Consider the following 27,598-nt stretch of genomic DNA (forward strand, 5'->3'; position numbering starts at 1 on the left):
AGAGAGAGTCCTGTGCCCTGTCAGGGCTCTCAAGTTCTATGTTCATAGAACGAAGGAGGTACGAGGTCCCTCAGGTAATCTCTGATGCTCTGTGAAGAGACCGGAATTACCTTTGTCAAAGAATGCTGTGGCTTTCTTTCTGAGGGACGTCATTAAAGAGGCTCATTCATCTTTCCAGAAGACTGATTTGAGCCTCTTGCGAGTGAAAGCTCACGAGGTCAGAGCTGTCGCTACCCCTCTTGCTTTCCAAAAGAATATGTCAATCAAGGACATCCTTGATAGCACCTTTTGGAGGAGCAATTCTGTATTCGCCTCACATTACTTGAGAGATGTGAGAACAATTTACGAGGACTGTAGTTCTCTTGGACCATACATTTCTGCAGACACAGTCTTGGGGGCTGGAAGTAGCTCTTTCCCTATCCCTTAGTTAGGAGTTCGGTTAGTTTTTAATATGTTTTGTGTTTTTGGTTGTTGGTGAGATCTTGTGTGAAGATCTCCCATCCTTTAGATTATCTTTCAGGGGGTTTTGGTCTAGTTGGTCAGGTGGTGGTCAGTTGCTTCATAGCCCTTGTATGTATGGTTCGAGGGTCTTGTCACATTGAGGTCACGTCCCCGTTGACAGAGCATCCAGAGCGCACCAGCACTACAGGTCTCCGACTGGCTGGCAACTCTTGATTGAGCAGAAGCAGGCTTAAGTGACAGTAATCACAGTCTACTTTGCTAACAGGTGAGGAACCAAGATATACATCATCTACTTAATTTAGTTTCCTACAAATCCTATTCTGTCTCTTCCCACCATCCGAAGGTGGGATTCAGCTATATATATATATCTGTCAGGTAAGTTTCATGAACAAAATGTTATTGTTATAATACAATTAAGTTTGTTCATACTTACCTGGCAGATATATATAATTAAGGTGCTCACCCTCCTCCCCTCAGGAGACAGTGGTATTGATAAAATATGAATAGAAAATGGGAATGGTTCCTGATATCCGCCTCCCAGCGGCGGGAATGGGTACTACCACCTGGCCGCCCACTGCGTGTGCCGAGAGTTTTGAAATTCTGTCGGACTTCAGAAAATACAGCTATATATATATCTGCAAGGTAAGTATGAACAAACTTAATTGTATTATAACAATAACATTTTTCGTCATCCGATTCTTCATCGAAAAAAGGGTGGAGTTCTGACAAGCTATTGAGACCTTCTAAAAGATCGTGGGATTCGCCAGCTCTGGATTCTAGCCCGGAAAGTTTTCCGGAGGACTATCCACCTGAGAAGAAGAAGAATGAGATTTATTCATCAAATCCTCCTTCCCCTAGATCGGATACGGCGAAAGAAGACATTGCTACGAAGATCCTGAAGGAAATGCAACAGCAAATATCTTCGTTGGTTGGAGTATTAAAGAAGGATCCTCCTCGGAGAAAGGACCGCTTCCTTCCTATCAAAAAATCCCGTCCAGCAGAAGTTTCAGATAGCTTGGACGAGGCGCCAGGCACCTGCCAGGCGCAAAACGCCTACCAGGCGAGAGGCTCCAACCAATATTGATGCATACAAGAAGGCGCCAGGCGCCTGCCAGGCTCCAGGCTCCTGCCAGGATCCAGGCGCCAGAGGCGCCTGCCAGCCGCGAGAAACCATCCAGGAATGATGCATCATCCAGGTGCCAGGTACCAGCCAGGCGCCATGATCCAGGATCTCCAGCTTCATCAGACATGGAGTTAGAAGTGGACCAGGAGGCTCCTCTTTGGGACTTTTCACAGGATCAGTTTTCTCCTGACAGGGACGCAAGATGTCGCACAGGCGGCCGTCGCCCTTGTCAGGATGTGGCTGATTCTGTGAGAGGTTTTTTGCATTCAAAACCTTCTCCTGATAGGGACGCTAGTTGTCGCACAGGCGGCCGTCGTCCTTATCAGGACGTTTCTAATGTCAATAAGGGCAAATTGCAGGGTCGGCCTTCCCCTGACAGGGACTCAAGATGTCGCACAGGCGGCCGTAGCCCTTGTCAGGTTAGAGCCGGTACTGCTAAGAGCCTCTCACTGTGCTTGGAGAGGAGCCCTCCTCCGGTTGCTCATTCTTCTCCTAATGTGACTGGACATGATATGGAAGATATATCAGACTCTGAAGCCAATAAGTGGGCAGGTCTTTCAGACTATAAGACCTTAGCAGCCCTCTTATTGAGAGAGTTTGGAGAGTCTCTGAGTCCTGCTGCCCCCCCTTCTCCTCGTTCGTTATTCACGAGTACGAGGACATCGAAGTCATCCTCATTTCTGAAAATGCAACCGACTATCTCAATGAAGAGGGCTTTGCATTCCTTCGGGAATTGGCTAAAATCCAAAGAAGAAAAGGGGAAGACTGTGTTTACCTGCCCCCCTTCCAGACTATCGGGAAAGAGAGGGATTTGGTATAACACAGGAGAAGCAATGGGACTCGCCTCCCTGCTGCAGACGCAGACTTCTCTACATTAGTAGACTCTTCAAGAAGACATGCGCTTCCATCTGCTAAGACGACTTGGACTATGTCAGAAATGGACCATCTCCTCAAGGGAGTATTCCATGTCTTGGAAGTTTTTAACTTACTAGACTGGTCCCTTGGGGCTTTGGCCAAGAAGACACAGGACCCCGATTTCTTAGAACCCGAAGTCCTACATAGCATATTGCCCTGTATGGACAAGGCGGTCCAAGATGGATCGGGAGAAGTGGCATCCCTGTTTGGGGCAGGAATTCTCAAATTCTCTTGACAAAAGCTGTCTCTCCCGTTCAGAGGGCGTCTCTCCTATACGCCCCTCTTTCGAAACAGCTTTTCCCTTCTCAGTTAGTGAAAGATATTTCTCACTCGCTGACTGAGAAGGCAACGCAAGACTTGCTAGTACAATCAGCGAAGAAGTCGAGACCAGCTGTTCCTGCCACAAAGAGGGAGTCACGAAGCGCTCAGCCGCCCTTTCGAGGGAGTTCATCAGGCCGAGCCCCTAGAAAAAGAGGATCAGAGAGAAGAGGAAGGTCTTCCTTTAGATAACAAAGAAGACCAAATGAGATACCAGTCCTCCAAGCACCAGTAGGGGCCAGGCTGCTGAAGTTTTCGGAAGCTTGGGCCTCGAGACAAGCAGATTCCTGGTCTCTGGAAATACTAAAGAAAGGATATCTCATCCCCTTCAGAGACAGACCTCCATTGACGTCGACACCGAGGGAGCTGTTAGCGAGGTACAAAGATCCTGCAAAAAGGGAATCCCTGTTACATCTGGTACAACAAATGTTGGAGAAGGCCATCGAAACAGTGCAGGATCCTCACTCCCGGGGTTTTTACAATCGCCTTTTTCTAGTGCCAAAAGCTTCGGGGGGGGAGGTGGTTGGAGGCCTGTGCTGGACGTGGGCGCATTGAACCGCTTTGTGGAGAAGACAAAGTTCTCTATGGAGACTTCTAACTCGGTACTTGCGGCTCTGCGTCCAGGAGATTGGATGGTCTCCCTCGACCTGCAGGACGCTTACTTTCACGTCCCCCTGCATCCTTCATCGAGAAAATATCTTCGATTCATGGTGCAGAGCAGGATTTACCAATTCAGGGCTTTGTGCTTCGGCCTCTCGACGGCTCCTCAAGTGTTTACGGCATTGATGAAGAACGTAGCAAGATGGCTACATCTGAAGGGGGTGAAAATATCACTATTTGGACGATTGGCTCATAAGAGCGAGATCGAGACAACAGTGTTTGGAGGACTTGGAAACAACTCTAGATCTGGTAAGATCACTCGGATTGCTCGTAAACCTTGAGAAATCTCAGATGATCCCCAGCCAGGCCATTGTGTATCTGGGGATTCGGATGGATTCTCGGGGTTTTCGAGCATTTCCATCCCAAGAAAGGATTGCTCGAGGATTGGAGAAAGTCTCGGCCTTCCTAGAGAAAGAGTGAAGCTCAGCAAGGGAATGGCTCAGTCTTCTGGGCACCCTTTCGTCGCTAGAGCAGTTCGTTTCTCTGGGGAGGCTGCACATGAGACCTCTGCAGTTCTACCTGAGGAAAATGTGGAACAAGAAGACAGGAGAACTTGCGGATTCTTTCCCTCTACAACAAGAGATCAAGTGCCACTTGCAATGGTGGTTAAACCCTCTAAGAAAGAACGAGGGAGTGTCCTTGTCTCTGCGGAACCCTCGCCTAGTGTTGTTTTCCGACGCCTCGGAAACAGGATGGGGAGCAACACTAGGAACGAAGGAAGTGTCAGGCATCTGGACGAGAGAACAGATGTCTTGGCACATAAATGCGAAGGAGCTTTTAGCCATTCATTTGGCTCTGAGGCATTTCGAAGAGGACGTCAGAGGCGTGGTGGTCCAGGTCAACTCGGACAACACCATGGCTCTGGCATACATCAGAAAGCAGGGGGGGGACTCACTCTTTCTCCCTATACGAGTTAGCAAGAGCTCTATTGATCTGGGCAGAGGAACGGAAAATAGTACTCCTAACAAGATTCGTTCAAGGAGGGAGGAATATAAGAGCAGACAGACTCAGCAGGAAGAACCAGGTCCTGAGCAGGAAGAACCAGGTCCTTCCTACAGAATGGACTCTCCATTCAGAAGTCTGCCAGAAACTGTGGTCTCTATGGGGGAATCCTCAAGTAGACCTGTTTGCGACGTTCCTCTCCAGAAGGATGGAGAACTTCTGCTCGTTAAGGGAGGATCCCAGAGCCATAGCAATCGATGCCCTTCTCATGGATTGGTCGGGCATAGATGCTTACGCTTTTCCCCTGTTCAAGCTACTGGGGGAAGTGTTAAGGAAGTTTGTGTCCTCGGAAGGAACGAGGATGACACTCATCGCTCCCTTTTGGCCCGCTCGAGAATGGTTCACAGAGGTACTGGAATGGACGATGGACTTTCCCAAATCTCTTCCCGAAAGGACAGATCTGCTCAGACAACCCCACTTAGAGAGGTTTCACAAAAACATCCACGCTCTCTCCCTGACTGCCTTTCGACTATCGAAAGACTGGTCAGAGCGAGAGGCTTTTCTCGCAAGGCTGCAAGAGCAATTGCAAGAGCACGAAGATCCTCTACCATGCGGATCTACTAATCGAAGTGGGAAGTCTTCCATAGATGGTGTAAGGCGAAGAAGCTGTCCTCCTCCGATACCTCTGTGACCGATATTGCTGATTTTCTTCTATACCTGAGAGAAGAATCTCAATTGGCAGTTTCTACAAGAAAGGGGTATAGAAGCATGCTATCTGCTGTGTTCAGGAACAGGGGCCTGAACATAGAAGAAAACAAAGATCTTCATGACCTGATACGGTCTTTTGAGACATCAAAATCGAAAGCTTCGCTTCCCCCTAGCTGGAATCTAGACGTGGTTCTGAAGTTCCTCACGTCAGAGAAGTTCGAGCCTCCTCATCAAGCATCCTTCAGACATATTACAAGAAAATGCATTTTTCTCATGGCTCTCGCAACTGCCAAGAGAGTCAGTGAGTTGCAGGCTCTAGACTCGAGAGTGGGATTTAAAGGAGAGACTGCAGTGGTATCTTTCCGGCCTTTATTTTTAGCCAAAAATGGAAACCCTTCGAGGCCTTGGCCCAGAAGTCGATGAAAAATATCTTAGCAGCGACGTACTGGAGATGCAACTCGGTGTTTGCCTCCCATTATTTAAAGGATGTGAGAGTGACATACGAGAAATGCTTCTCTCTGGGTCCTTATGTATCAGCGGATACAGTGCTGGGTAAAGGAGATAAGACTGATCCTTAATTTTGTTTAGTTTTGGTTTTAAAAATAATTTGGTGTTGAATTTTAAGGTTGTTTGAAAGGTGGTTGGGGATAACTCCTTTCAATCTTAGGACTAATCCACGGTTAGGATCGGGTGATCGGGATCGGTGTTGTACTCCTTTATTATTCCATTAGGCATAGGTGTATTGTCATGTAAGTGGATAAGACCCCATCGACAGTCCCCACAAGAGCTCTTAGCCATAGGTCACATCCTCGCTGAGGCTCTTGAGGCGAAGCATACTTCTAAGCAGTAGCTATGAAATCTTCCACCAAAACAGGTAGGAACCAAGGTTTTTTGGTAGATATATTACCTACAACGTATGTTGTTTACCTGTCTAATCAGTAATTAGCTGTCTCTTACCCTCCGCCAAAGGTGCCAATCAGCTAAGTATATATCTGACAGGGAAGTTGAATGTATGAAAATGATATTGTTATTGTACAATAAAGTTTCATACATACTTAACTGGCAGATATATACGATTAAATGGCCCACCCAGCCTCCCCTCAGGAGACAGGTGGAAGAGAAAATCTGGTTCTAGAACGGTAATGGTTCCTATTCCTGCCACCCAGTGGCAGGGCGGTAGATCACCTTACCTACCTGTAGCGTGTGCCGCGAAATTTGAATTTCTGTCGGGGACGATGGAGTCTATAGCCAAGTATATATCTGTCAGGTAAGTATGTATGAAACTTTATTGTACAATAACAATATCGTTTTATAGGTCAATTTAGCTTTATTATGAATTTACTGGGGTGTTTTTGGAGGGCTTGGAACGGATTAGCCATTTTACATGTAAAATGTGTTCCAAGATACGAAAAACTCATGATACGAAGGCCGCCTAAGAACGGATTAATTTTGTATCTCGAGGTACCACTGTACCTTTGTGGAGTGATGCATGCGCTTTGAGCCGAAAGGTAACAAGAACTTGCTACAAGAGATATCGTAGATATCCTTGCTTGGTCAATAAAATTATCTATAAAAGAAAACATGTAAGCAAGCAAAGAGGGAATCATTTATCAGATATATAAGTGAATTAAAATATGATTCCTATATGTCATTAGTCTGGAACAGAATCCGAAAGCTGCAAGGGAAATTGTCTCCACCTCCCTTGCCTATATTGAAAATTGATGGCTTCCTCATATCTGATTCTGGAGAAGTTGCAGAAACCTTTGGTATGCATTTCTCCAATATATCTAGTGCCCTTCATTACTCTCCTGCATTCAGAAATATTAGGGACGGTACCATGGTTGTTCCTCCTGTTAGTTTAAATTCAGAGTCGTATAATCTTCCTTTCACCATGAAAGAATTAGATCATGCAATCTCGTTATCTTCCCCAACATCTCCTGGGGAAGATGATATACTGTACTCAATGATTTTTAATTTGCCTAGAAGTACAAAACAATTTCTTTTAGACATTTTAAACAGTTTTTGGCTTTCAGGAACTTCACCAGAGTCTTGGAAGAATTCGATTATTGTGCCTGTTAAAGATTTTTTGTCAGAACGTTACCTGAAAGTAAGAGTGGGCTCTTACATTTCTTCTGCTTACCCTCAAGAATAAGGGTTACCTCAGGGAAATGTCCTTAGTCCAACACACTTTAATGTAGCTGTCAACGGTCTACTAGAACAAGTTCCTGTCGGGGTGCATGGTCTGGCCTTTGCTGATGATTATGCAGTAATCTTTAGTAAGTCTACAGCTGTCGAAGCTTGTCAAAAGATCCAGACTGCTATTAATGCTTCAACATTATGGGCCAGTGCTAAAGGGTTCAAATTTCCACCAGAAAAAACCAAAGCCATACGATTTTGTCGATTAAGAAGAGTGGAAGAGACCCCTACGCTTTTTTTAAATGATTCGATTTTACCTTATGAAGATAGCATTAAGTATCTATGTGTTACATTTGATAAAAAAATTAACTTACTCAACATGTTAATGAAGTTGTATGTAACGTGAAGCTTCGTCTTAATATTCTTAAAGTTGTGTCTAATTTTAATTGGGGGGAAGATCAAATCACCCTTTTGAGGATGTACCAGGTTTTATGCCTAAGCAAAATTGATTATGGTTGCCAAATTTATGGTTGTGTGTGCAAGACAACACTGCAGAAATTAGATGTTGTTCATAATATGGCTCCCCTCGAGTAGGTTCCTTCACGTGGTGAGGGGGTAAGGGATCCTGCCTTCACTCGTGTGAAGGCCGGATCCTGACGGAACGCTTACAAACTTTTGGCAATAAGTGGTGTGGACATTTCCACTTTCGTCTAATTTAACTACTAAGGTGAGTCTGAGAAGGGATCGTGGGTTAGGAAGGGTTTGCATTCGAAGCTAATAGTGGGAGTTGTGGTGGTTGAGTCACCACCTGATATGGTTTGGACCTGAGAGTTAATAATGGGATTTTCCCATTGCTATCTTGAGGGCGGAACCATCTCCAAGGACTGGCCCATCGGAATCCAGGGGGGGCTGGGGGGGCTTTTTTTTGGGGTTTTTTTGGGGGTGGGGACTCCTGGCTTTTGTCTGGAAGCCCACCATACGTTTGTGGTGGGGAGTTGATTCCCATTAGTGGAATCAGAGCTCCCAGCAGGCGGATTGGCTTATACCTGGGCCACCACAAACGTATTGGTGCTATCCTGTATGGGTGGGGTATGGGGTGGACCATTGGGAGTCAATTCTCACTAGTGCCATTGGGTTTTTTTTGGGGAGAGAATGTGAATACCTGAGTGACTCACGATACTTTCTTTTGATATAAACCAAGTAGTATGAGTTTTTTGTTTAGTAAACCAAAATAATGGATTCCGGACTATGAACCTACATCTGGGAAAATGGACTCGCTGGCACCATTGACGACTTCTTGCTCAAACAAAGACAATTCTTTGAACCCCCCAGATGCCAATAATAGTAGAGTGATGCATTTGAAAGTTATACATATGAAAAATATTCCACTTCAGTGTAACTATGAGGATATCTCGATATCTTTGAACATGTTTGGCAATATAGCTCCCCTCGAGTAGGTTCCTTCACGTGGTGAGGGGGTAAGGGATCCTGCCTTCACTCGTGTGAAGGCCGGATCCTGACGGAACGCCTACAAACTTTTGGCAATAAATGGTGTGGACATTACACTTTCGTCTAATTTAACTACTAAGGTGAGTCTGAGAAGGGATCGTTGGTTAGGAAGGGTTTGCATTTGAAGCTAATAGTGGGAGTTGTGGTGGTTGAGTCACCACCTGATATGGTTTGGACCTGAGAGTAAGTAATGGGATTTTCCCATTGCTATCTTGAGGGCGGAACCATCGCCAGGGGGGACTGGGCCCATCGGAAATCCAGGGGGAGCTGGTTTTCTGGGGGTGGGACTCCTGGCTTTTGTCCGGAAGCCCACCAATACGTTTGTGGTGGGGAGTTGATTCCCATTAGTGGAATCAGAGCTCCCAGCAGGCGGATTGGCTTATACCTGGGCCACCACAAACGTATTGGTGCTATCCTGTATGGGTAGGGTATGGGGTGGACCATTGGGAGTCAACTCTCACTAGTGCCATTGGTGGAGAGTGTGAATACCTGAGTGACTCACGATACTTTCTTGATATAACCAAGTAGTAAGAGTTTTATTTTTTTTTTTTAGTAAACCAAAAAATATGGATCCGGACTATGAACCCACATCCCCTGGGAAATGGACTCACTGGCACCGTTGACGACTTCTTGCTCAAACAAAGACCATTCTTTGAACCCCCCAGATGCCAACTAATAGTAGAGTGATGCATTTGAAAGTTTATACATATAAAAAATATTCCACTTCAGTGTAACTAGAGGGGATATCTCGACATCTTTTGAACAAAATGTTTGGCAATATAGCAGAGATTCGTATGAACTTTCTTGACACAGAAGGAAAATGGGAAGCTTGGGTAACATTTGATAAACATGAAGATGCTTTTAAAGCAACCTGTAGTATTGATACCTTGAGTGTATGTAACTCATTAGTTAAAGGAGCCTTGACGGATAAAGCCCCAAGAAACTTAGACATTTATAAACCTGCAGAATGGAATCCAATCAACTCCAATAGTAGCAACGTTGACGAAATAAGAGTCCCCCAACCTCCTAAATGGCTGGTAGTAAAAGTCAAGGAGGAAACTTCAACTATTACAAGTTTAGTAGGTACCTTCAGCAAAAAATAGGTGGCATAATGAGTGGTGACATTAGTAGATTTGGTAAGAGCTCTGTACTTATTCATGCAAAATCTAAAACTCAGTCACGATGCTAACAATGATGAAAGTTGATAACAACGATATAATAGAGAAAATTATTCCTCACTTAAATTTTAGCTATGGAAGAGGTGGTTTGTTTCGATAGAGACTTGTACGAGTTTTACTGAAGCAGAAATTTTAGATATGTGCCCATCAACTGTATGGAAAGTGAAAAACGTCCCAAATGGCAACATGATGATTTTTACTTTTGAAGACAGTAATGTACCATCTCATATAAGTCAATACAAAATGAAAGAGTTGGCCGAGTTAGACCTTTTCAACCAAAAGCATTACAGTGCTTTAATTGTTTTAAATTTGGTCATCCATCTAAAGTTTGTAAAAATAATAAGATGTGTAATAATTGCTCTGCCCTAGAACATGGCCCATGCTCAGATATACCTAAATGCATTAATTGTCAGCTAGAGCACAAATCAGTTGATAAAATATGTGAAGAATTTAAAGTTGAAACAGCAGCAGTTAATAAAGCATATACAGAGCACATCAGTATTGGACATGCAAGACGACTCTTGGGAAGAGCCAGAGTTATTCTAAAGCCCTTACTACCAACAAGGGCTCCTTCCATCATCCTCAATGAAAGCGGATGCCTCAGCCCCTGTGGTTCAACATTCCACCACTAGGGCTCCACTCCAATCTGCTGATCCTTCCTCATCCTCAATAAAGGATACTTCTACTCCTGTGGCCCGACATACTGGGCCAAGTGCTCAGCCTAGTAAGGTTAGAGCACAATCGGCAAAGACGGACAAAATAAACATTCCATATAACAAACTGGATATCTCCCTCAAACCTCCCTCTACTCCTCCTTTTGCATTATCTCAGGCAGAATCTCTGCCTGATTTAATGGAATTAGAGGGAAAAAACAAATGAAGAGGGTAAGAACACCCTCATCCTCTCCTCCATTAACTCCAACAAAAGATAAAACCAAAATCAATGAGCAAACTGGCGAAGAAAAAACAATCATCAAAAAACTTACAAGCAAAGCTTCCCATCCACTAAACATTCAAAAATGACCTTGAATAGAGGACTACCCTCCAAAACCTAGACACCTTCTCTTCAATTTTACAGTGGAATTGTCAGGGACTTCGTGCAAAGAAGTATGAAGGAACTTAAAGTGTTACTCTATAAATACTCCCCTATTGCTGTATGTTTACAAGAAATATGCTTGATGTCCACACACCTTGCCCTAGAGAGTATATATCATATAGAACACAATATAATTTGGTTGGAAGTGGAAGACATGGAGGTTGCCTTATTTATGTTCGCAGGGACATTCCTCATTTTCCAATCCCACTAAATACACCTTTACAGGCTGTTTGCGGTTCAAATTCACCTAAGACGAAAATACACACTCTGTTTCCCTTTATCTTCCACCAAACCAATCCCATCACTCGCGAAAAGAACTAATTGATTTACTTCATCAGCTTCCACGACCATTTCTTCTCATGGAGACTTAAATGGCAGACATCCTTTATGGGGAGATGTGACATCAAATCAAAAAGGAAATATTATAGCTTCCATAATAGAAAAAATGAAGATTTAGACTTTTTAAATACTGGAGAACCCACTCATTATCATATCCAGACAGGTACAGTCTCATGCTTAGACCTTACAACTATCTAGTTCCAATTGCACGATGGATTTCAGATGGAAGACCAATGATGACTGGCAAAGCAGTGACCATGCTCCCATAATAATAAATTCCAATGATGACCCACCAGTTCAAAGAATCTCCACCCGGGTGGGAATGTTGAAAAAGCAGAATTTGGAACAAATTTCCAACGAGCTAAGCGAAATAGAAAGTGAGGCAAATGACTTCCCAACGGCAGATGATGCAATCGATTTATTAAATGGGACATTCCATACAGCAGGTATACATTCTATACCAAAAACTACAGGTCTTTTTAGACGACGCCCAGTCCCGTGGTTGTGTGAAGAGCTCACACTGTTACACCGAGTCACAAGAACATCACTTACACGTTATCGTAGACACCCGAACTATAGCAAACATGATAATATACAAGCAGAATAGAGCACGTTTTCAAAAGGCAATGAAAACTGCTAGAAAGGCAGTCATGGGCGTCATTTGTATCATCCATTAACCACCGAACACCTATCGCAGTATATGGGAAGAAAAAATAAAAAAGATCGCTGGGAAATTTACTCCCAGTCCTCCCCCAGTACTTAAAGGTTAATGACAACCTCATCGCCAACGCAAAAGATGTCAGTGATAAACTCGCCGATCATTTTGCACAAGTTTCAAACAAATCTGACAGTTCCCCTGGATATCAATATAGAAGAAGAGAAGAACAACTGCGATTAGACTTTTCCACAGATAAGATCGAGCCATATAATTTACCCTTTACAGAAAGGGAATTTGATGCTGCCCTGGCCAGCAGCAATAACACTGCCCCTGGTCCGGATGAAATTCCCTATCAAATGTTTAGGCATGTTTCAAAAAATACAAAACTATTTATAATAAGTATAATTAACCGATTATGGCATGAAAGTAGCTACCCAGTCATATGGGAATTGGCTTTTGTATTACCTTTTGTTAAACCAGGTAAAGACCCTTTTTCAGTGGCTAGTTATCGACCAATAGCACTAACTTGCTGTTTATGCAAGTTAATGGAAAAAATGGTGAATACAAGATTTGTCTGGCATTTAGAAGCGTAAAATGGTAGTTTTCTCACCCTCACAATATGGATTTAGAAAAATGAAAAATGCATCGGCAGTAGATGTCCTACTGCAGCTGGAAACCTCCATATGTGAAGCATTTGCCTCCAAGCAGCACCATATAACTATTTTTTTTGATATTGAGAAAGCTTATGACACTGCTTGGAGACATGGCATTCTTAAGACAATTCATACCTGTGGTCTACGAGGAAAATTACCCCTATTCATTATTAGCATTCTTGAAATGTAGATATTTTCAAGTTAAAGTGGGCACACATTATCAGATAGAAGATGCCAAGAAGAGGGTGTCCCACAGGAAGTGTGCTTAGTGTCACACTTTTTTGCTTTTTGCGTTAGCAAATAAATGGTGTCGCGTCTGTTATACCCAAGGATGTATTGAGTACCCTATTCGTAGACGATCTTTCAATATCTGTGCTGCATCACGAATGTCAGTTGCAGAAAGGAAATTACAATTGACAATAAATAAGATAGTAAACTTGGCTGAACAACAGGGATTTAAAATATCAGCCAGTAAGACTACTGTTATGCATTTTTGCCACCTTCGGGGAGTACACCCTGACCCAGACCTTTATCTGTACAACCATAGAACACCTTGTGTTGAAGAGGTACGCTTCTTAGGCCTCATATTCGACAAAAAACTCAATTGGCTTCCCCATCTGAAACATATTAAAACCAAGTGCCTTGAAGCTTTAAGTATTTTGAAAGTATTATCTAATACCAACTGGGGTGCAGACAGGCAGACAATTATAAAACTACACAAATCACTTATTATTTCAAAGTTACTTTATGGATGTGAAAATATATTCTTCTGCTTCATCCAATCGTCTTGCAATCTTAGATTCAGTACATCATACCGGTATACGCTTGGCAACAGGTGCCTTTCGATCTTCTCCCATCTTAAGTTTATTAATTGATGCGGGAGAAATCCCACTAGAGTTATATCGCCAATCATCAATTATCAGATATTGGTTTAGGGTTCAGAGAATCCCCAACTCTAAAGCCTTTGAAGCAGTAAATAGAAATTGTTTCAACAACTTTTATGAAAATCATCCAAGATTTCCTAAGCTTTTAGTTTTAGAGTGAAAAAGATCTTGGAAAAAATGAATATGTCAAGAAATCCTGTATGTCCAGTTAATTTACCAATTACCCCAGCATGGAAATTACCTGTAATTAAATTTTGTAAATATTTTAAAGGTATTAAAAGAGAAAAATCAGATACAGAAATCAGAGTATTATTTTTAGAACATGCTGCAGAGCACTCAGGCTCTACATTTGTTTTTACTGATGGCTCCAAAACTGATGATGGAGTCGGATATGGAGTTTTTAGTGATGATTTTAGCCGCAGAGGAGCACTACCCATCATAGCATCGAACTTCACAGCGGAACTGTATGGAATTTTAACAGCATTGGAACATATTGCAACCCTCCAGAATTCCACTAACATCACCATCTTTTTGTGATTCCAAAAGTGCATTACAGGCACTTGAAATTTTCAATACTGATCATCCAATTACATTGAAAATCTCACATGTGGGTATTTCTACATCAGCGTAGAGGGATTACTATATCTTTTTGCTGGGTCCCAGCGCACGTAAATATATATGGAAATGAAAAAGCAGACCAACTAGCTAAATCAGCAGCAACCAATATGATACCAAGACCAATTGCTGTACCATATAGAGACTTTTTTCCTAGTATATCAAAGTTCATTGCAAGATTATGGGAACAGCAATGGAACGAAGCAGGACCAAATAAAATGAAAGAGTTTGCCACACGTACACACCCTTGGAAATATGAATCTATGCCTAGGAAATGGGAAGTAACGATATGCCGCCTCCGTATAGGACATATAAGATTGACACATGGGTATCTCATGAGTGGTGAATACCAACCTTACTGTGATGACTGTCTCGTCGCGATGACTATTAAGCATTTGCTAGTTGAATGTCCTAGTCATCGGGAACTGAGAGAGCAGCACTTTAAAGACAAAAGAGATAGAGATGGTAATTACAGTTTGACAAAGATTTTGGGTGAAGAAGCGCAGTATGATTATGAAGTGTGTGGTTGAAATTTTTAAAAGAATGGAGTTTTTAACGAAATTTAGGTATTTCACTTTTATGTATGTGTAGGTTTTAGCTTTGGTTTTTTAGAAATAATGTATGGAAACGTGAATAAATGTATTTATTGCCTGTTTGTGTTCTAGTATGAAAGCCTTTGCCTCTGTGCAATTTTTTATTTAATCTAAATTCATTCATTATTATCCTATATGACCTGTTTGGTCCAAGCTCGTGGCTTTTGGCCTTGACCTTGCATTTTATCTAATCCTTTGGGCCAGCCCCATGGGAGCTGAAGGTCGGCTCGGTGGCCTGGTTAAAATATTTTATAATAATAATAATAATTTAGCTTTGGTGGTGTTTAATGCGTAAGTAGCATCTTTGCGCTAGCTATAGTATAATAACTGATGCGGAATTTTAAGAGTTTTTTATGATGTGTGTGTGTGGATTTTTCCCAAATTGGTTGTCCAAATGGCTTCATTCGGCGTCAATGATCCTGGTAGTCACGACGCCAGATAATTATTAATTATTCATTCATTCATTGGCATTATAGCTGAGATTCGTATGAACTTTCTTGACACAGAAGTAAAATGGGAAGCTTGGGTAACATTTAATAAACATGAAGATGCTTTTAAAGCAACCTGTAGTATTGATACTTTGAAAGTATGTAACTCTTTAGTTAAAGGAGCCTTGATGGATAAAGCCCCAAGAAACTTAGATATTTATAAACCTGCAGAATGGAATCCAATCAACTCCAATAGTAGCAACGTTGGCAAAATAAGAGTCCCCCAACCTCCTAAATGGCTGGTAGTAAAAGCCAAGGAGGAGAACTTCAACTATTACAAGTTTAGTAGATACCTTCAGCAAAAAATAGGTGGCATAATGAGTGGTGACATTAGTAGATTTGGTAAGAGCTCTGTACTTATTCATGCAAAATCTAAAACTCAGTCACAGATGCTAACAAGGATGAAAGTTGATAACAACGATATAGTAGAGAAAATTAGGTCCTTCACCCTAAAATTTTAGCTATGGAAGAGGTGTTGTTTTTGATAGAGACCTGTACGAGTTTACTGAAGCAGAAATTTTAGATATGTGTCCACCAACTGTATGGAAAGTGAAAAAAGTCCCAAATGGCAACATGATGATTTTTACATTTGAAGACAGTAATGTACCATCTCATATATTAATAGAAAATGAAAGAGTGCGAATTAGACCTTTTCAACCAAAAGCATTACAGTGCTTTAATTGTTTTAGATTTGGTCATCCATCTAAAGTTTGTAAAAATAATAAGATGTATAATAATTGCTCTGCCCTAGAACATGGCCCATGCTCAGATATACCTAAATGTATTAATTGTCAGCTAGAGCACAAATCAGTTGATAAAATATGTGAAGAATTTAAAGTTGAAACAGCAGCAGTTAATAAAGCATATACAGAGCACATCAGTATTGGACATGCAAGACGGCTCTTGAGAAGAGCCAAGAGTTATTCTAAAGCCCTTACTACCACAAGGGCTCCACTTCAATCCGTTACCTGGTAGTTTGACGCCAGATTACTCACAATCAATCAATCAATCAATCCACCCCTCCAGTGGGTGATAGAGCACATGGAGGAGCAGCTATTATCGTGAGCAAATCACTGGAATGCTTGCCTGTAGCCCTCAGTACAAATTTGCAGGCTGTTGCTCTTAAGATCACAGTAGACAAGCAGATTATTGTGTGTTCCATCTACCTGCCTCCTAGATTAAACTTCACAAATGCTGATATCCAATCACTAATTGATCAACTGCCACAACCATTTTTTATTCTTGGTGATTTTAATGCCCATAATCCGTTATGGGGAGCATACTTCAGATATTGAAGGTAAAATTATAGAAGACATTATTAATAATAATGATATTGTGCTTTTAAATGATGGTACTATGACTTACCATAATATATATTTTAATTCTTACTCTGCTATTGATCTGAGTATATGTTCCTCTGCAATAGCTTTAGATTTTATTTGGTCAGTAAATTAATTTTTAAATGGCAGTGATCACTATCCCATTCTTTTAAAGTTTACCAGAAATGTCCCTACAGAAATGGAAACCATTGGAAGCTGATTGGGAGAAGTATAAAAAGGATATCCATCTAGATAAACCATTTGAATCCTTTAACAACCATATTGAAGCATATGAGTATTGGACAAACACTGTATTAGCCAGTGCAGAAGCCTCTATTCCAAAAACTACTGGAAAGCCAAGGAGACCAACAGTTCCATGGTGGGACAAAAAGTGTGCCACCTTAAGAAAAATTACTAGATGATGTTACAAGAAATACAAATCAAGTGGCACTTCCACTTCTAAAACAATATATCAGCGAGCCATGGCAAAACAACGCCGATACTTCTGTCTTGCCAAGAAAGACTCTTGGATTTATTATATAAATGGAATTATCTCTAAAACACCATCGATGTTTGTATGGAAAAAGGTACGAAAACTTGCAGGGAAGTTTGTGCCACCCAAAACTCCCTCTTTGAGAGTAGGAAATAACCTCATTACAAACCCTTCAGATGTAGCTGAATCATTGGGTCAATATTTCTCCAACATTTCTAGCCCAAAAAACTATTCTAGTGAATTCCAAAGAATCAGGAACACTCAGGTCAGTCTGAATCTATCTCGTAATAACCGGGAGGCATACAATGCAAGATTCTCTTTTCAAGAACTACATGAAGCACTCTTCAACAGATGACACTTCTCCTGGTGAAGATACTATTTTATATATAATGCTTAGGAAGCTACCTGAAGAGGCCAAACGCTACCTTCTTAAGATCATTAATAAGATTTGGGAGACTGCAGTTATGCCGAGATCCTGGAAAATTTCCATCATAATCCCCGTTCAAAAACCAAATATAGATCCCCAACAAAGTTCAAGTTATAGACCTATAGCACTAACAAGCTGTGTTTGCAAGTTAATGGAAAAAATTATAAATTATCGCTTGGTATGGCACTTAAAATCAAATAAGCTTCTCTCTCCTTTCCAATTTGGGTTTCGTAAAAATAGATCTACCCTTGACCCACTTATGAGACTCTCCAACCAAATTCAGCATGGTTTTGTCAATCAGTGTCAAACAATAGGGGTCTTCTTTGATTTAGAGAAAGCTTATGACACTACTTGGCATAATGGAATTCTTAAACAACCACAGAAAATGGGTATTAAGGGAAACTTAATTCGGTTCATTCATTCCTTCCTATCCGAGAGATTAATAAAAGTGAGAGTAGGGAACTTTCTGTTGTCCCCCTTTAAACAAGAGGAAGGTGTTCCACAAGGAAGTGTTCTCAGTGTGACCCTCTTTGCTGTCGCCATAAATAGCATCTTGGATGAAGTTCCAAGCCCAGTTCAAGCTTCATTGTTTGTGGATGATTTGGCCATTTATTGCACTGCCTACGATGCTATATCTGCATGCATGCCCCCCAGATGCTGAAGCCTTGCCGAGGATGGGGGGCTTAGTGTTCAGCAGGTGGGCCCTGATGCCTGGTGGGAACTACTTTCTCGCTGGGCCTTGGTGCCCAGCTGTTGATCCAACTAAATAAGTCAGCCCTTTTCCTTTTACTAAAACTTTTCATCCTTCTGCTTCCTCCCTCTATAAGGCACGGATTTTATGTTGATGACTTGGATTGGTTTTGGACATGATTTGGACTTTCTCATTGGATTTGGTGGAGGGTGAGGATGGTTGGCATGCCACCTCACCCGTAGAACTCGAGTACCTAACGTGGTCGAGCGAGGGGAAAGTTTATATGTCAAACCCTGCTCTTAGTGCTGGGTCTGATCTCGACGGACATCATGACGCCTTAAGCACTGAGGGTGGGGTGTATATCTGGGTGGTACCCCTAGGGCAGCCCTGTATGAGATAACACTGTCCTCTAAATGTGGCTCCATGGTGGGTGGGGGGCTACCTGGACGAATCATAAATCCTTCGTCTTATGGCGACATTAATTAGATCTTCGGTTGATGACTTAGGCAAGGATAAGGACAAGGAAAAACCTGGTAATTCCTCCATTGTAACTTTGGAGCCTTTTTCAAATGAGCTCCTTGTTACAAACATTCTGCATGTGAAACCAGTCCCTTTAGACTGGAATTATGACACGATATTTAATGAATTTTGTAAATTTGGGAACATCAAAGAATTACGAAATAAACTTGGCAATAATTATGGTTTTTTTGAATTCTGGATAATTTTCAACAATGCATCTGAAGCTCACAGAGCCTTTAGAGAATTTAGGTCAGATTCTATGAGTGTTGGACTTGTAGAGGCAGAAGAGGTCCCTAGGTATCTTGACATTTATAAACCACCAAATGAAATAAAAGATCCTAATAGAATAAGTAAAATCTCCAGATCTCCAGACCCAGCTAAGTGGTTAATTATCTCGACGCATGGTGAGAGAGGCAACCTCTTCAAGGTGAAAAGGTTGGTAAGCCAGAAAATCGGCAATGTTGGGAGCCCAGAAGTAACTCGCTTTGGGTGTAATAGTTTTTTAGTTAATACCAAGACCAATGTTCAGTCAGTAATGCTCCTAAATTTGAAGCTTGATCCTGAGGGTATGGTAAAAGAGGTAAAACCTCACTATAATTTTAGTTATGCGAAGGGTGTTATCTTTAATGAAGATTTACATGAAATGGATGAGGAGGAAATTTTGGAAATGTGTCCAGATGCAGTTTGGAAGGTTTTTAAAGTGCCCCGTTCATCAATGCTTATTTTAACATTTATAAATTCTTTTATGCCATCTGAAATTATTCTTGACAGTGAAATCATGGAAGTTCGTCCTTATAGACCGAAAGTGCTCCAATGCTTTAAATGTTTTGGTTTTGGACACTCCTCTAATGTTTGTACCAGAAATAAACTCTGTGAATCGTGTGGTCAGCCTGAGCACGAGGAATGTTCTGGACCAGTAATTTGTGTAAACTGTAAGGGTGAACATCGAGCCCGTGATAAGAAATATAGTGCATTCAAGAAAGAACAAGATGCATTACTAAAATCTCTTGACGAACACATCAGTGTGGGACAGTCCAAAAAGCTGTTGGGCAGGAAAACTTATTCGGATGCCTTGAAGGCACAACAATTGAATACTGCTTCTTCTGGTGCCCCTTCTGGTGGGGCTCCCCTGTGCCCCTCTGGTGGTGCTTTCCACACCCCCTCTAGTGGGGTACCCCGTGCCCCCCATGGTGGGGCCTCACATGCCCCCCCTGGTGGGGCTTCCCATGCCCCCCCTGGTGGGGCTTCCCATGCCCCCCCTGGTGGGGCTTCCCATGCCCCCCCTGGTGGGGCTTCTCATCCCCCCCCTGTTGGGGTTTCCCATGTTGCAGAGAGACTGGTCAAGCCAGGGGACCCTGTTGGTTCAAGGGTTCAAGCCAGGTCTCAATATGACGACGACTTCTCTCTGTCAGGGACATTGCCTGACATTGAGCCCTCACCTGATCCTGACATTACAGTGCACCGTGATGACGGTAAGGAGATGGAGGCCCTGCTTATTCATCAGAAGAGGGCCCTTTCTCCCTCTTCTCCTCATTCACGGTCACTCAGCAATCATAGAAAAAACAAAAGTAAAACTGAAATGGCAAGTGAAAGCCCATCTTCTAAAAGATCTGTAACACCTAGATCTAGATCAAATAGTACTGGTAAAACTGATAAGATCTCTCTCACCAGGACACAGATTCCTAAATTAGTAGGGAATTTTAAGATCCCTTCCTCTAAATAATGGCTCTCATGCAGTGGAACATCCGTGGCTTTATACCAAATAGAGAGCAAGTTCGGGTTCTGTTTAGGGATCGTGATCTATCTGCAATGTGTCTTCAGGAGACAAAGTTGGGAGAGAACACTCCCAACTTGGGTTTTAATTATTCATTCCATAGGTCTCCACCCCTGATAGGTGTACGTGCTCAGGGAGGCACAGGCATCATAGTCCGCAAGTCTGTTAATCATAGGGTTGTTCAATTGAACACTGTGTTGCAGGCTTGTGCAGTTCAAATTTTCAATTATAAATGGATCACTATTTGTTCTTTATACCTGGATCCATCATTAGAAAGTAGATTGCAGGATGCACAGGGTAATCCTCGTCAGCTAGAATTAACCGATCTACAGACATTGATAGACCAGCTTCCTAAACCCTTCATTTTGATGGGGGATTTTAATGCCAAGCACACCCTCTGGGGAGAGCCAAACTGCGACCGGTGGGGTTTAATAATAGAACAGCTGCTTGACTTAAATGACATCACTTTAATGAATGATGGTTCCCCTACAAGACATGATATATTTCATAATACTGACTCAGCCATTGACCTCACTATCTGCTCTTCGTCTTTGAGGTTAGATTACCAGTGGGTAGTAGACCAGAATGATCATGGCAGTGATCATTGGCCCATTCACTTAAAGTATATGAAAAATATTCCATCTCCATGTTTACCAAAATGGAAGGTAGGGGAGGCTGACTGGGGATTATTCAAAAAATCTACTGAAGTTGATCAAGATATAAAAGATTTTCAGAGCCCAACATCTGCTTATGAGTATTTAATCAGTATATTGCTGTGTGGTGCCATGCTGTCTATTCCTCGGACGTCTGGTAAACCTCGTCGTCCTCTAGTACCTTGGTGGAGTGATGCATGCGCCTTGAGCCGAAAGATAACAAGAACTTGCTACAAGAGATATCTTAGATATCCTTGCTTGGTAAATAAAATTATCTATAAAAGAGCTCTTGCTAAGCAAAAGAAAACATTTAAGCAAGCAAAGTGGGAATCGTTTATCAGATATATAAGTGAATTAAAATATGATTCCCCTATGTCGTTTGTCTGGAACAGAATCCGAAAGCTGCAAGGGAAATTTTCTCCACCTCCCTTGCCTATATTGAAAATTGATGGCTTCCTCATATCTGATTCTGGAGAAGTTGCAGAAACCTTTGGTAGGCATTTCTCTAATATATCTAGTGCCCTACATTACTCTCCTGCATTCAGGAGTATTAGGGACGGTACCACGGTTGTTCCTGCTGTTAGTTTAAATTCAGAGTCGTATAATCTTCCTTTCACCATGAAAGAATTAGATCATGCTATATCGTTATCTTCCCCAACATCTCCTGGGGAAGATGATATACTGTACGTACTCAATGATTTTTAATTTGCCTAGAAGTACAAAACAATTTCTTTTAGACATTTTAAACAGTTTTTGGCTTTCAGGAACTTCACCAGAGTCTTGGAAGATATCGATTATTGTACCTGTTTTAAAACCTTTTAAAGATTCCTTCCTTCCTAAGAACTATAGGCCAATTGCTCTAACTAGTTGTGTTAGCAAGATTTATGAGAGGATGGTCAATGCTCGACTTGTGTGGTATTTGGATTCAAAGAATCTTTGATCTAATCGGCAGTTTGGCTTTAGGAAAAATAGAAGTACTTCTGACCCTTTGATGTTCCTTACTCGGGAGATACAGAATGCTTTTGCTGTGCAAAACCAGACTGTTGCAGTGTTTTTTGACTTAGAAAAAGCCTACGACACTACCTGGCGAGGGGGTATCCTTTTGCAACTTGTAGAGTGGGGTGTTGTGGGTAATTTATTCTATTGTCTGAAAGATTTTTTGTCAGAACGTTACCTGAAAGTAAGAGTGGGCTCTTACATTTCTTCTGCTTACCCTCAGGAAGAAGGGTTACCTCAGGGAAGCGTTCTTAGTCCAACACTCTTTAATGTAGCTGTCAACGGTTTACTAGAACAAGTTCCTGTCGGGGTGCATGGTCTGGCCTTTGCTGATGATTATGCAATAATCTGTAGTAAGTCCACAGCTGTTGAAGCTTGTCAAAAGATCCAGACTGCTATTAATGCTTCAACATCATGGGCCAGTACTAAAGGGTTCAAATTTTCACCAGAAAAAAACCAAAGCTATACGATTTTGTCGATTAAGAAGAGTGGAAGAGATCCCTACGTTGTTTTTAAACTATTCGATTTTACCTTATGAAGATAGCATTAAGTATCTAGGTGTTACATTTGATAAAAAATTAACTTTTACTCAACATGTTAATGAAGTTGTATGTAACGTGAAGCTTCGACTTAATATTCTTAAAGTTGTATCTAATTTTAACTGGGGGGCAGATCGAATCACCCTTTTGAGGATGTACCAGATTTTATTCCTAAGCAAAATTGATTATGGTTGCCAAGTTTATGGTTGTGCATGCAAGACAACACTGCAGAAATTAGATGTTGTCCATAATATGGCTTTACCTATTTGTACGGGAGCCTATAGAACTTCACCAGTAGAAAGCCTATATGTTGAGTCGGGTTTTACCCCACTATTTATCCGTAGGGAGGAATTAGGCATGAGAGTCATATCAAGAATACTTACGTCAAAGCTAAACCCTAACTATAAGTACGTTAGAGAACCAACTGACGGAGGCCCAAATAGACCGAGACTGCCAAAGCCGCTTGAGGTCCGACTAGCAAGCTCTGCCAGGGAGGTGGGATTACTTCCCCCTGCAGTAGCTGAAATTTTGCCCTCAAAGTTTCCTCCTTGGAATAGACCATGCCTTGAAATCTGCCCAATTAGGGACAGCAGGAGCAACAGTTCTGGTGATCAGTTGAGGGCAAGTTTCTTGGACCATGCTTCCGAACATGGTGATTCTCATCATATATTTACTGATGGCTCGAAGGGTTCTGATGGTATTGGTTGCTCTGTAGTGAATAGTGATAATATCATTAAAAAGAAGCTTCCTTCTAATTCTTCTGTTTTTACAGCTGAACTGCTGGCAGTTTTGACTGCTCTTAAATATACTTTTTATAGTTCTTGTACTAACAAGGTTTTTATCATTTTTACCGACTCTTTGAGTGTTTTATCTTCTCTAAAAAGCCTAGTCTCTTGCCACCCTTTAGTGCAAGAAGTACAAGATTGGTTTTATCTTTTAATTAATAGAAGAGGATTTTCTGTTAGGTTTTGTTGGGCTCCGTCCCATGTTGGAATTGTTGGGAATGAGCGAACCGACGCTGCTGCGAAGGCTGCAACTAGGCTTAGGCACATTTCCAACATGGGCATCCCTGTATCTGATTTTAAAAGTACCATTCGATTTTATTGTAGAGACCAGTGGCAGGCCCACTGGTCTACTTTAGATAATAATCTTAAATTGAAATCGATTAGGCCTTCTGTTCATCCTTGGCCTCATAGCCGGATGGATAGAAGGTCTGAGATAGTTTTAGCTAGATTACGCATTGGCCACACTAAATATACTCATGGGTATCTAATGATGAGTGGAGCGGATAGGCAGGTTCCTCGCTGTTCCACTTGTCATGTGGATTTGACTGTGGTGCCTATTTTGGTGGAGTGCCCTCATTTTGAAAACAAACGTAGAGCTTGTTTGCTGGCAAATAAGTTTCTTGGCGATATTTTAGGTGAAGGTGATCAGGCAGAGCAAATTATGACATTTTTAAAAAATATTGGTCTTTTTTATGAATTGTAATTTTCTCTTAATTGTTTTAGGCTTCTTGTTTGGTTTTTATGAATGAATGATTTGTATGTTAATCGGTTGTGTGTATGTTTGTTTGTACGACAGTGACTTTTATTCTTAAAGATATATATGCGCTGAATGGCCCCTCGGCTCCGGCTCTTGGCTATGTGCCAAAAATTTTATAATCTAATCTATCTAATCTAATTCTTTTTAAATTTCATAGATTTAATATATAGTTAATTCATTTTATTGCTTAGATTTCATATATACGTATATTTATTCATTCATTCATTTTTCACTTAGATTTAGTACTATATTTGAAAATATATATATATATATATATATAATATATAATAATATATATATAATATATATATATATATATATTATATTATATATATATATATATATATATATATTTTTTTTTTTTTTTAATCAGAATTGATAAATTTTATCATTCTTTATATCCCGATATTTTTCGGGCCAGCCCTGTGAGAGTCCAGTTTGACTCATTGGGCTGGTAAAACTCCTTTCTTTAATAATAATAATTCACCATCCTGTGTGTAATTTTAAACTTTTTCAGTTATTAAAACTTTTTCAATGTTTTATTTATACATAAGAACAATTTCATATTAGAAAAAATTACAGTATAGTACATAGAAAGTATTGGAAATTGGTAGTGTAAAGAAGTTTAACTGGGTAAGTTGCCGTTTGCCTTGGCCCTAATGGATCGACCAAATTCTCACATAATTGGGGGCTGTACTGTTAATCATTTTAGGTCCAGAAACTTACCCTTTCAAGGTGAAACACAATTGTTATAAAAACACTCATTTGTTTCTTTACTCAAAGTAAATGCTTTACTTATTAAGTAAGTTAATACCTTATATGGTTTTACTTGTTAATAAAATGAAGCCTTTTGTACTTGTTTTGTTTTAAATGAATTTTGTTTCAGATCATGCATAGTGGACAAGGATTACAGCATCCAAGCAAAGAACCAGACATTAAGATACCACCTGATGAGGAAACTTTGTCTCAGTCATGTGATGAAGCTAGAAATAGTGAAGAGCATTCACAAACATCACAACAGTTAAACCAACCAAGTACTTCACATCTTATTCCACATGATTTTCAACCACAAAATATTCAACCAGGACATTTTCAGTTTGGTACCTTACAGTACCAGCCATTTATGCCTGCTCCAGGTGAGTAATGTTCTGTTAGACAAAAATGCTAAATACTTTTTTTTTCAGAGAAGTTTGTGCCTCCCTTTGCTGTCATTGTAATGTGTAAGTGCATTGTGTTAAAATTTCCTTATTATTTTACCATCATGATTTTTCTTGTGATTTTCCCCTTTGTGCGACTAAGGTGTATTGCTTTTGAAATCTGATGCTCAAAAAGCATTTTCTTATTTTTTATGAATATATATATATATATATATATATATATATATATATATATATATATATATATATATATATATATATATATATATATATATATATATATATATATATATATATATATATATATACTATATATATACACAGTAGAGACCCGGTTCACGACCGTATTAGAACTCGACATAATCGGATTTCGCCACTAAATTTCCAATAAACTTTGTATCTGTTTTCAACCAAAAAACCAGTTTCCGACCCCCGACCATATGATGTTTGTAAACAAAACTGTTTCCGCCAGCCGCCGCTAGTTGGCGTCATCCAGTGCTACTAAATGTAGCATAATTTCATGTTTTTTAATATAATTTGACCCAAGAATTGGAGCTTAGCATAATTTCTTTTACACTTAGGGTTCTAGTACAATTTTAGAATGTATTTTCACTAAAATTTTAAATAAAATGCAGAAAATTCCTCAATTTCATACACAGCTATAGTGAATGTATCTTCATAGTGAAATTGCCTCAAAAGCAGCACTATGTACAAATGAGTTAATTGCTAAGTTTGAACCCAACTAAGGAATGTTAAATTTTGTGAATATAAATAAATACCCACAGTGGCATGACAAACGATCAGTAAAGTGTTAATAATGTTTTTTCTTCATGAGTAAGGAATTACTTTTTTTCCTTTTTTAAGTTTTTTTTTCAGTAGTTATCAAAATTTTAATTATGTCTGAAGTGATTTTCACACAATTTTCAAGTATTTATTCATTGTGTATGTGATCTGTTAAAGAAAAATAGTGTTTCAGTGGCATGATAATGATAAAGTAATAAGTACGTATATTTTTCTTCTTGAGTAGAGACTGGTTTGTTTGTTTACCTTTTTTTTTAGTTTTAATTTTTCAGTAAATATCAGTAAATAACAAATTGTTATATTTGAAGTAATTTTCACACATTTTCAAGTATTTATTAACACTTAAACGCCGAAGCGGTAAAGAAAAAAAAGTCTCCCGTGTGCCGGAGGTGTTTCAGAGTGAGCGCGGAAGCGGAAAAAATATTTTTTTCAAAAAATCACAGCGCGCTTAGTTTTCAAGATTAAGAGTTCATTTTTGGCTCCTTTTTTTTTGTCATTGGCTGAAGTTTAGTATGCAACCATCAAAAATGAAAAAAATTATCATTATCATATATAAATAATGCGATATATGATAGTGCAAAAACGAAATTTCATATATAATTGTATTCAAATCGCGCTGTGCGCAAAACGGTTAACGGTAACAAGTTACTTTTTTTTTGTTGTAATATACACTAAATTGCGATCATTTTGGTATATAACACATTGTAAAACGATAAAAGCAACACAGAGAAAATATTATCACAAAATAATTCATGAATTCGTACCGCGCGGACGTAAACAAATATTTTTTTCAAAAATTCACCATAAATCTAAATATTGTCCTAGAGACTTCCAATTTCTTTCAAAATAAAGACAAATGACTGAATATTACTATACTGTAAGAGTATTAGCTTACAATTGCAGTTTTCGACCATATCCGACGAGTTAAAGTTGACCGAATGTCAATTTTTTTTATATATATATATTTTTTATATGCAATTATTTTGGAAATAAGAAAAGCTACAACCTTCAAATATTTTTCGTTTTATTCTACATGAAATTACGCACATTTTCATATGTAAATCTCTATGAAATGCCTAATATGAAACGGAGCAAATATTCCGAGAATGGGACGTACGCATTTCGGAGATTTGTGGCGGAGAATCTGCGCGCAGTGGGAAGGAAAGTTTTTTTTTTTTAAATTCACCATAAATCTAAATATTGTGCTAGAGACTTCGAATTTGTTTCAAGATGAAGATAAATGACTGAATATTACTAGACTGTAAGAGATTTAGCTTACAATTGCGTTTTTCGACCATTTCGGTAAAGTCAAAGTTGACTGAACGTGGTTTTTTTCTATTTATCTTGATTTATATGCAAATATTTCAAAAATGAGAAAAGCTACAACCTTCAACTATTTTTTGTTGTGTTC

General features: G+C 40.2%; 1 protein-coding gene across 1 annotated transcript in view; it reads left to right on the plus strand.

Annotated features, from left to right (window-relative positions):
* The window catches only part of LOC135218891 (homeobox protein DLL homolog), a 354,620-nt gene that overhangs the window by 129,627 nt on the left and 197,395 nt on the right, over positions 1-27,598 (plus strand). Inside the window, exon 2 of the mRNA XM_064255337.1 lies at positions 25,116-25,365. Coding sequence (XP_064111407.1) covers positions 25,116-25,365 — 250 coding nt within the window. The remainder of the gene's footprint in view (positions 1-25,115; positions 25,366-27,598) is intronic.

Source organism: Macrobrachium nipponense, chromosome 1, assembly GCF_015104395.2.
Source record: "Macrobrachium nipponense isolate FS-2020 chromosome 1, ASM1510439v2, whole genome shotgun sequence".
In the NCBI taxonomy this organism is placed as follows: Eukaryota; Metazoa; Arthropoda; class Malacostraca; order Decapoda; family Palaemonidae; genus Macrobrachium; species Macrobrachium nipponense.